The sequence below is a fragment of the Cibotium barometz genome, chromosome 8 (assembly GCF_041138505.1).
Source record: "Cibotium barometz isolate CiBa-2024 chromosome 8, ASM4113850v1, whole genome shotgun sequence".
NCBI classification, from domain to species: domain Eukaryota; kingdom Viridiplantae; phylum Streptophyta; class Polypodiopsida; order Cyatheales; family Cibotiaceae; genus Cibotium; species Cibotium barometz.
The window spans coordinates 59,360,766-59,372,223 of record NC_141053.1 but is presented as its reverse complement, the minus strand read 5'-3'; the positions used below and the strand labels follow the sequence as shown (position 1 = coordinate 59,372,223).

Genomic DNA, 11,458 nt, shown 5'->3' with positions numbered 1-11,458 from the left:
TCTATCGTATTTCTTTTCCCTGCATCTTTTATTATTATTATCACAATGTACCGGATGGGTCTTTTGTGTCGGAAGGCATCTGGCAGAGATGGGCCACCAAATGCTCTCATTGCCAGGATTGCAAGGAAGCTGAACGAATGATATGTTGCCACAGTATGGGGGAAGGGCACGCGCGCGGGTCGCTCACGTGCTGGTTCAATCAAGTGACGTAGCTGTGAGAGCGACGCTAGCTGACGTGGATTTAGAGGATTAATCTATTCTGGGGTGTGGGCGGGCGGGCGGCGCTAACTAGCAGCACTACTCTAGTGTGTAACGACGCGCAAAAGGAAATGAAATGAAATGGAAGTTATTTTATTTTTATCTTCATCTTTTTGTGCTTTCTTTTCATCGAGTGCAGCTGTGTTTTGGAGCCACCAGGCTAACTATCCTCATACTGCTTTATCGAACATCCACCTATATGTAACCTCTCCTCCTTGCATTTGCTCATGTTGTAGGCTTTGCTCTGCAAGCTGCTCAAGACCAGCCCCCCTCCTTCAACCATTATACCTCCACCTCCACCTTTGCCCAACCCCTTGGTGCAGAGTACATGTTTATCCTAGCATTGGATAAGAATTTCTTACATGTGCTTTTCGGGTGGCCTTGGCCCCTGTGCCCTCTTGGCCGGATCGGCCTGGCGCAAGCTCTACTGTCTTCCCATGGTGGTCTTCAAGACCCTTAAGATGTATCACTTGATCTAGCCCTGGCTTTGATTTAGGCAACCCTGATCCGAGGCACTAGCTAACGATCTCTTCCCAAGGTTCTTGCTGCTAAATTGGCGAGCAATTATGGGTCTCTCTCGAAGCACTCACTAGCTAGCCACACCCCTAGTCTTGTATTCCGGGGATTGATGCTGTAATGGCTAAATTGGCCACCAATTTTGGGAATTCTATTGTGGGCTCATTTGCTCGGAGGGATCACATGTTTTTCGGATGCTATGCTGGTGAGGGGAAGATGGTGGAAGGTGGCGGTGGCGATGATATGGGTGAGCTGAGAGAGGAAGAGATAGTATGGGGGGAGGAGATACATCATCATGAGAGTACTGTTGTCATGAGGAACAAGGGGAACGGCGATCAACATGGCTATCGGTCGATGCTAAGCGTGCAAATTGAGCAAGGGTGCGCTAGATGGTCAGGCCGTAGCACCATCGGCAACTCCGAGTTGGGCAAAGAGGAGGAGGCGGCCGATGAAGCTGAGGAGGAGAAGAAGGAAGAAGACGGCACCATAGAGTTGCCCCCTCACGAGTTGGTGGCCCGTGAGTACGCTGCCACTACCACCTTCTCCGTCCTCCAAGGTGCTGGCCGGACTCTCAAGGGCATGGATCTATGCAGGCTTCGCAACGAAGTGTGGAGGCAGACCGGCTTCCTTGATTAGGCACTTCTCCGACAGGGGCAAAACCCAACAACCAGCTCGTGATCAGCTTACAACGGTGCTCGAAAGAGAGAGAGAGAGAGAGAGAGAGAGACGCTCTCACCCCACGATCCGATCGCATATCTCACATGTACGCGTTTTCTTCTAGGTATTCTTGAGAGGCGTCTGCATCTTCCTTGGCAATGGTTTACTTCTCAAAGAATTCATTTCATGATAATTATATTTCCATGTCTTTCTTAGTACAAATGCTTATATAAACGTTAGCAAGTAATTCCTCAACAATTAAAGGTTTTCGTCAGGCTTGCTTTGGCGTTTTTAACAGGGTAATTGGTTAGTCGTGTGAGACACGTGATATTTGATTAACTTCGTTAGCTCACCATGTTACAGACGAAAAGGGAGAGGGGAGAGAGAGGGTTTTGTATGGGTTCCGAGTCCCAACCTCACAGATAGCCGAACACAAGCCAGAAATGTGCTAGTAGGGCTCCGACCACGGTGTGTGTCTGCAGACGCTTGCTACGTTTTGTCTACGTTTCGACTTGTTGAAATATATGGTGTAACTTTTTAATTTGACGACGTGTTTTTTTGGCGACCATGCCACGGCGGAGTAGAGAGAGAGAGAGAGAGAGAGAGAGAGAGAGAGGGGGGGGGTATGATTATATAGTGAGAGAATGAAAATCAACATTGGAAGACACAGAGAGAGAGGGGGAGAGAGAGAGATATGTATGATGATATAGTATAATGCTGCCTTGATACACCTTGTGTGATGGATAACATTTGTGATCTGAACTTTGAAGTGTGAACTCTACGTTCTTTTAAGCTTGAATTAGAGGTCTAGTAGTGTTTCTATGACGCACATACCTCTAGGGTAAGCTATGGCTATGATGAGGTGCAATGATTGGGCACTCTAGAGTGATGGGGCATCTCGTTGCTTTGCAGTACGTCTTTTGTGTCTAGGTGCCTTTTCTTGAAAGGAGCACAAGAAATTCCCCAAGGTGGGGGGAGGGGGGCAAGATTAATTGCATTAGTACTAGCTAATAGCAAAATGCATTGATATTCTCCTTGGAAAAGTACTATGGCTAAGAAGGTATTTGGGGTTTTGCATTTAGAACGAAGCCAAAAAAGATAGGCGTGGCATTCATGTCAGGTATTCTCTCGTTAGGGAGGAAAGGAGCCACGTGTTGTGAAGTGTCTCCATGCAAGATGTTAGTAAAGGGCTCCATCCAAGAATACTTGGAGGTCTTGCTACGTTTGGAACCAAGAGCTACAAACCATACAGGTATAGGTGTTACTAACATAGAAAATATAATCTCCATGCATGGAGATTATAGGTGTTACACCATACAAGTATAGGTGTTACTAACATAGAAAATATAATCTCCATGCATGGAGATCGAGAGGTTGCTTATGTGCTTTTTGACCATATACACGCTCTCCTCTATGGAGTGATAGTGAGAAGAATCAAGCTTTAGACTTGGATATATTTGGTATCATTGTCAAGGACTAGCTTACAGCTTCGCTCCATTCATCTATCCATTTTAAGCTATTGGGATCACTCAAAATTGCTTAGTGTTGATTGGGAGGTCATGTTCCAAAAAACATATGGTTTTGGAGCCTTGGATATTTTAATTTTGTTGCTTTTGGTTTTTTTTTTAAGTTTATTTGTAGTACCCAACATTCTAGTTTCCTATCTTGGAAGGACAAAATCTTGGTTTTTTGGTGATTTGTATGATTTTGGAGCCCAAAAAGCTTAGATTTTATTGCATTGAGCTAAGGAATAGCTTAGTAATAATTGTGATTAGGAGAGTGAAATCCACTCCAAAAACATAACCATTAAGCTCCATTAGGTGGATTAGATTTGGACAGCTAATTTATGTTTATGCATTTTATATTTTTTCATGTATTGTTTGAATTAGTAGCTTAGGAGCATGCAAAACCAACAAAAAACAATCAAAAATCATTTAAATATTTGTATAATTACCATTAACTAGACGTAGGATTCTCAATCACCTCCTATCAAGTTCAAAAAATCTCAATAACACCAAAAACCATGTCAACGGGTTGGGACACTCAAGTCCATAGTCATGTAAAAAAGATGTGAGTCAAACACGAGTCAACAAATGTAAGCTTGGAGATGTGAGCCGTGAGCTTAGACATGTGAGTCAACTAGACATGAGTCTAGAGTTAGACATGAGTCAACTAGACATGAGTCTAGAGGTAGATATACCTAATATTATACTAGCCAAATAAAACTTACATGTGAGTCAACTAGACATGAGTCTAGAGGTAGACATGAGTCAACTAGACATGAGTCTAGAGGTAGATATACCTAATATTATACTAGCCAAATAAAACTTATATCAGTTATAATTTCTTGTTATACAGCTTATACTAGTTATAATTTCTTGTCATACAGTCTATACTAGTTATAATTTCTTATCCTTTGTAATTATTAAGATATTAAAGTATAATTGTTGCCCAAGTAATTGCATATCAACCTTGTTTTGTTAATCACTCTCTAGGTTAACATGGTTTCATCCATCTCGACCTATTGTAAGGCACTTTGTCATCTACTCAAACGGGCACTTATCTTTTGTAAGACGACGCTAGAGTATATAAAACGGCTCTAACTTGTGCTTAATGTCAAATACGAAAAGTCTATGGACTTCATGTACATACTTGCTTAAGACTAATAATACCATATTGAGCCACTTTCAAGTTTGGTTAGCGTCGTATGAAAACTAGTCACTTATATTTAACTTATTTTTTACAATAAGCAATAGATAATCATCCCTTCGTAATAGTTTACTTACGGGATCTTCTCTTTCCTCTTCTTGCTTGCTTCTTGCTTGCATGTACGTTATTGAATTCTAGATAGGATTGGTTGTAGTAGGTTGTCTTCTTGCATTGGCTTCCTCTTCATTTCCTAATATTTATGAGAGAAAGCCATCTCACAAAAAACTAGAGTCTTACTGCCTCCATCTAGGTATAGAGCGATTGCCTTTTGCCTCTTTAGTAAAGGAGAATTCTGGTGTGACAACGAAGTGAGGATGCGATTGAGAAGCTAGTACACCCACACATAGGGAAGTTGTAATTGTGGCTCTAAGGCAAGACCCAATAGTAAGGCGAAGGTAACCTCTTGACCTAAACATATATGGTACTACTACCAGGGACTAGCCTAGGGCTTAGCTTCACCTATCCATCCATTCTAAGCTATTGTGATGATCACCCAATATTGCTTGGTGTTGATTAGGACATCACATGTTGAAAAACATATGGTTTTGGAGTCATAGATATTTTTAGTTGTTCCTTACCATGATTTGAAGGTTATTTGCATTAGGTCAAGGCAAAATCTTGGTTCATTGGAGATTTGCATGTAATTGGAGCCCAACACTGCAGGGAAAAGCGACCGTAGGTGCGTTTATAAACACGTTTTGACAACGTGGTTTAAAATGTTACGGGCACATTTATAAGTGCGTCTAAAATTGCATCTATCGATAGGCATCTATATGTGCGTCTATACGCACGTCTATATGCACATCTATATGCACGTCTATAAGCACGTCTATAAAAGTATAGATGCAGTTATAGACGCACTTATAGTCTCCATTATAGATGCGCTTTGGAATTTTAAAAAAAATTCCAGAAAGCTGCATGTGCAGATATACAGTTGCATTTTTTGCACATGCAGTTGCATTTTCTACATATGCAACTCTGTGGTTTAAGGTTTTACTTACTTGTACATAGATGAATCAAGATCAGCAAAGTTATCAACATAAAGACTTAAATTAAAGATAGATATGCACAAAAAGATTTGTGAACACACTTCAAATATTGATTAAAGAAGATGAGAAATTATATTTTATATCCAAAAATTTATCGATACATGATCGCAGCCACATAAGGCTTGAATAAAAACATAGATACATAAAGAAGATAAAAAATTTCATCTTATATCCAAGAAGTTGTCCATACATGATGGTAGCCACATGAGGCTTGAAAAAGAAACATAGTTACATAAACCAAAACTATACATGAAGAAAAACTAGTAGGTGACTACTCGGAGGAGTCATCACTCTTCGAGTCATCTTGTCTTCCTTCTTGTCCACCTTGTGCCTACACAAAGTGAAGATATATATAAATACAAATAGAAATTATTATAAAGGTCGAAACATGTTTTGTAAATAAAAATAAAAAGTATTATCTGCATTGGTGTTCTCCTTGCTCGATTGTATTGTTCGTCGGAGATGATCCTTTCATCGTGAAGGTAATCCCATGTATCTCCTCTACTATGGCGACGATGGTAGCCAGTCTCTGCTGGGATAGGATCTCTACCCACAATGTCACGCTACATCACAAGACAAACATTATAACACAACTCAAATAGAGAGAATACAAAGAAAAGACATGAAGTTGCACTATACATACAAACTCGGCCTCCCATGATGCACGACCTCTAGATCCAAAGTGCGACGATCCATATCGTTCCATTTGTATTCACTGCGCTTCTATTTGTTGCTGGTTCACTACTACTTCTAAGATCTCCTTCTTGGCTTTCTTCCACTCGTCCTTATGATGAGTAGTAGATGGCTTATCGTGTCCATTTTGATCGGCATCTATTCGAGCTTTCTCGTCCTTTGCATGTCTCCTTATACTAGAGACCTATTCTTAAGTATGTCTTGATTTTGTGTCACGTCCATGTACTGTTAAACCTTTGGTCTGAGGATTAGGATACTTCTTATGGACAGCTTTAATGCAATCATCCACTAAGCTTTTCCTTTGCTGCTTAAAATGTATAAAGCAGTCTTTATAGTGTTCAAAATTTACTTGGCGCAAGTAGTTTACCACCTCCTTCCCCCACCACGAGAGTCATCAACTATGCCACCCACATCTATGATATCATAATATGATATATCACCATGATGTGGTGGTGACTCTGAAGAACTATCCCCACTCCCAAAGCACTGCCCTAGGCATCCTCTATCTCCTCTACCTCCACTCTGAGTACTAGTGCAGCGTGAGGTGCATCAAGTTTGAATGCACTTCTCAAGTGAGTTTTCTACTTTCATAAATTGTCTACTTCCATTATAGATATATAAGAAGAAATTATTTTTTATATTAATGTATTTGATTATTTTGTCGATAGGCTTTTGTTAAAGATGCTTTCCAAAGGAGGATAGATTGCCAACCTCAAGAGACTAAGCAAGGTGCTTTGTGACATCACTTGGAGGCTTGGATTATACTCACATCTATGCATGTATCAATGATTGTGTTCTCTTCCGTGGGATATATGCGGCGGCTCAAGAGTGTTCTATTTGTGGCAAGCCAAGATATCGAGAGAACCTTAAAGCTCTACATGTGCCGCGTAAGGTGTTGCGACATTTTTCCATCATTCCTCGCATCCAACACATGTTCAAGTGCAAATCTATTGCAGAGCTCATGTCATGGCATTCTTCTCATCGATCCAATGATGGAAAGATGAGAATTCCCGCAGACACTCCTGCATGGAAGCACATCGAGGAAATGTGGCCAAGCTTCAAGGAAGAGCCTAAACATTTAAGACTTGGATTGGGTATGGATGGTGTTAATCCTTTTGGAATCAAGAGCACCTCATATAGTATATGGCCAGTGGTAGTGGTGAATTATAATATTCCTCCATCCATGGCAATAAAGAAAGGACATGTCATGTTATCCCTTCTCATTCCTGGTAAACATAAGGTAAAGAATATGGATATATATCTTGAGCCCTTGATTGATGAGCTTGAGATACTTTGGAGAGGTATCCATGTGCATGACATATGTTGGCCTCCATCTTCACGAGACTTTCTCTTGAAGGCCATCTTGATGTGGACGATGCACGACTTTCCCTGTTATGGTGAGTGTTAAGGTGAGTCAAATGGGTTTCTATTCATGATGATTCTTTATTATCATTGTACTGTTTTTTGACATGCTTAAATGTGTATGTTGTTTAGGTCTCTCCACATCTGGATACCATGCATGTCCTATTTGTGGTCCATCATTGGTGGCATCTAGGCTAGAGAGCTTGAAGAAAGTGATGTATGAGAATCATCATCGATTTCTCCCTCATCTCATCATCCCAAATTTGTATGTTCTTGGATGATGGGAGTCCCTCCACATCCACTAAGCATGGGAGATTGGATGATGGGAGATTGGAAGGCATTATGGAATGGAGTGGAAAGTCCTCCTCCCCCCCGGCATGAATAGGTAATATATCTTTGACATAGAATTCCAATACAAGCTTTTATTTGAAAAGATAATCCTCTTAATATTTGTTGTTATTTGATAAGGTACTCTATCTTCTTTTGCCTACCATTTTGGACGAGCCTCAAAATCAACCATCTTCTTGATCCAATGCACATCTTCAAGAATGTCGCCTCTAACATTTGGGAGCACTTGAGAGGAACACGAGACTCCTTGCTTGTAAGAGAGGATCTACAAAGCATAGAGAGAACGCAAAGAACTTGACCACAAGAGGGACCAAATGGGAAGACAATTCTACCTTGAGTACCTTGGATATTGACAAAGAAGGAGGAGAAGTTGGTGGAAGATGCCATTACTACATTCCGTACTCCAACGGGATGCATGAGGTGTTTTAAAGGTGCCTTCACAAAGACAAAGAAGAGAGGTGTTAAGAAATTATATGGCTTGAAGTCGCACGATTGGCACAAGATGCTTCAAGTAAGTGAAACATTGAAGTTATACATATTTAACTTGTTCAATCATGATGTATCTAATCATGGTGTATAAATGTTTATAGTTTATTCTTTCTACAAGCATTTTCAATTGTGCATCCCACGAAGTGCAAGAGACAATTTATAAGATGGGGAAGCTTGTGAGGTTTGTACCCCAAACACTCATAGCCAATTTTCTACATGTGTTTTCCTCAAAATGATTTGTTTACTATTTCACATTGTAGATATGTGAGCTCAAAGGAAATCAATCCATGTACATTTGACTATGCAAGGGTCATGGCGGTGGAGGTGGCTTGTTTGGTGGAGGAGACATTCCCACGGTCAATTCTCACAAGCCAACTACATCTTATGGTTCATTTAATTGATCAAATTGCCATATGTGGCACTATGCATGCTCGATGGATGTTCTTTTGTGAAGATTTTGTAAGGCAAAATGCAAACCCAAAAGGTAGTATGGCTGGGGTTGGTTGGTACAAGAATCACTTGTTTATATCTCAGAATACCTTGCCAAAGTGAATCCCTCTCTCCCTCGCCTATGGAGCAATGAAGAAGACTTGAGGATGACCTCTCATGTTCCTCAAGGAAAGGGAAAGACCAAAGTCATGGATACAGAGATGTATAGTAAGCTTAATACCTTTTGTGTGCTTAATAGTGATGTGATGAGAAGATGGGTGGCAAAGTATGAGGATGAAAAGGCAAGAAGACAAAGTGAAAGGTCGGCATTCCGTAAGCACCATGGATGTAGTGTGCCATACCCCGAGCACCTACGATCACTTCCGAATTATCTTGATGTAGATTGGCTATATATGAGAAGATGGAGAGAGTGGCGCAAGACGAAAACATGCATATCACATTGGAGGAGTGGGAGTATGCCTGAGGATGCTTCAAAAAGGTAAATAAACTTGTGTTCTCAATCATATTTTAGTATGTTAAACTTGCTAAAATTTATTTTGAGGTATTTATAATTTTTTTTTGTCTTGGTATAGTACTCAATGTTTAATGCTTTGTGGTCGGAGGGTAAACATTTTCGCACACAAAGGATTGATGTGAAAAGAGGAGCACCCAAGATTGTGGGGTAATTGTAAGCTTTGAGGGAGCCAATGGAGCCCTGGATGATTATTGTGGATTGATCCAAAATATCATTAAGCTTCACTTTCGAAGCTTCTTTGTATATATTTTGGATATCAAGTGGTTTAAGGATGTGGCAGAAAGAGGTCCTAATGCAATAATCAAGCGCAACAATCAAGCGTCATGCAAGTGCCATTGTGACCATTGACTCTATAAAGTTTTGGCAAGGAAAGGATAGGACTCTAGTGTTACCACAACATTGTGAATAGGTACATATAATTATTGGTAATTACAATATCTGCATTTACAAATAGTAGAGATGTAATTTTTTTGTATGATGTATCTTTGTGCTTGAATAGGTTATGTATCAACCAATAATTGACAATAAGAGATGGTGGCATATAATCCCAATCTCACTACATTCAAGAGTCATTTATAGGACATTCACCCACATTGAACATATGGAGGAGCATGTCAACTCAACTATGGAGGGAGATAGCTTGGAAAACATTGATGATGATCGTGCCATTGGAGATGATGATCGTGCTATTGGAGACGATGATATTGCCTCTCATAGTGATGATTCTAGTAGTGGGAATATTGATCTCTTTGTAGATTTGGATATAGGCATGGACATTGAGATAGATACTTTAGCAAGGGTTGACCTCATTGACGATGAGGTTGAACTCTAGCTCTTTCATTGTACTTTTATTATGGCTATGGTCTTCCTTTTGGTTGTTTGTTATTGGTGGTTGATTAATTTTTAAATTAGTAATTCATAACTGTAGTTAGAGAAATGAGACATGGATAATATGAGATGGATTTGTGCACTTTTTAATCGACATGGATAATATGAGATGGATTTGTGCACTTTTAATCGACAAGACTCACAATGCACACGAGTCTCGAAAATCACCTTATTTATGTGTCCTCCACATCAGTCTATGGCATTCCCATATGTTTATTATCAAAACTACAATTAGATAAATGAGACATACATAGTCCGATATAGATTTATTGTAATATGTTGCTATTATGTTTTTGAGATTACATGTAAAGATTCATGCCTTTTTGAGATTACATGTATAGATTTATTGTGATATGTTGCTTTCCTGACATTACTTAATCATTCACCTTCTTTAGACTGGTTTTCATGGAACTACTTGATATGCCCGAGTCTAATTGTTAGGCTAGCAATGGGTGGGAGGGCCATCTTGAAGGAGGGAAACCTCAAGGCCACTCCCCAACCAGCACCTCAAGCATGACACCCACATCTACTACCACACGAAGAGATATGGTTTGATGCAAAATTTACCACCAAAATCATATAAGTATAAAGTACCCAACGTTGATGCCTATACCATAATAATTTTGTGCCACAGGGACCACCATGACACATCTCATTTATCACTACTAAGGAAACATAACAAGGTGGAATTTGACTTCATGAAAGATGTTTCATGTACCTACACAACCATTGGCCTTGAAAGATGTTTCATGTACCTACACAACCATTGGCCTTGAGGACCCCACCAGTCACTCCTTAACATGAACAAGGTCTAGTGCTTAAGCACCTATCAAAACCCTTTACCATGAGGTATGGATAGATCGCCCCCATTGCCATATCCATCTCTACTACTACCACCTAAACTGGTTCCACCGAGAAACCTCTTCCAATATAGCAATTCTCGATGAATCTATCCACAAAGACAAAAAACCAAGAACAAGAGGGCTATGAATCTTATTACCAATAAAACCCATATGAGCATTAATAGTATAATCCCTATGGGTACCTTGAACAGGCTTCATCCATAAACTATGCCTCTCTCTTCAAAGCCATGGTGTAATAAAGAGTAAGAGACCTTAATAATATGATATGTAGGCAACTGATGCAAAGGCCCACCCCATATTGTAGAGTGTCCTCACTCACAAAGACCCTGTTGTATGGACTCGACCATGCTTTACAAGAATTTTCCTAATAGAATAATAATAGTCCCCGTGTGCAGAAGCATTTGCTACTACCATGTTGATGACCCTTAACTTATTAAGCATCCAAGGAGTAATAATTCACAAAGCCTCCTTAATGCCATCACAAGACTCCAAGTCAAGACAAGGGTGGTGATCAAAGGACCATTCAAAGCTACCAACTAGTAGAAAGCCTACACTTCAACTTCAAATAAAGTAGCCAAAGAGCCAGAGGTTCAAGCCCCAAAGGCTATAGTAGCCCCCAAAAAGGCCAATGAACTAGAACAAGGCTACTAACTAGTAGAAAT

General features: G+C 40.1%; 1 protein-coding gene, 1 long non-coding RNA gene and 1 pseudogene across 2 annotated transcripts; all 3 read left to right on the top strand.

The window, feature by feature from the left end:
* Positions 1-386: 386 nt before the first annotated feature.
* On the top strand, positions 387-1,624 carry LOC147636493 (uncharacterized). Its single transcript, XM_086801951.1, has one exon. It carries the CDS (start codon positions 895-897, stop codon positions 1,408-1,410), a length of 516 nt encoding a protein of 171 aa, XP_086658077.1. The 5' UTR covers positions 387-894; the 3' UTR covers positions 1,411-1,624.
* A 4,817-nt stretch (positions 1,625-6,441) lies between these two features.
* LOC147636492 (uncharacterized) lies at positions 6,442-7,859 on the top strand (annotated as a pseudogene).
* A 672-nt stretch (positions 7,860-8,531) lies between these two features.
* Positions 8,532-9,896, top strand: LOC147636491 (uncharacterized). The gene is made up of 3 exons (XR_015266412.1): positions 8,532-9,009; positions 9,104-9,454; positions 9,545-9,896. It is a non-coding gene; the product is annotated as an uncharacterized LOC147636491 (long non-coding RNA).
* Positions 9,897-11,458: the final 1,562 nt, after the last annotated feature.

What these genes read in the sequence shown, in the direction of transcription:
- LOC147636493 (XM_086801951.1), top strand. Translation starts at nt 895, where the DNA reads ATGGCTAAATTGGCCACCAATTTTGGGAATTCTATTGTGGGCTCATTT.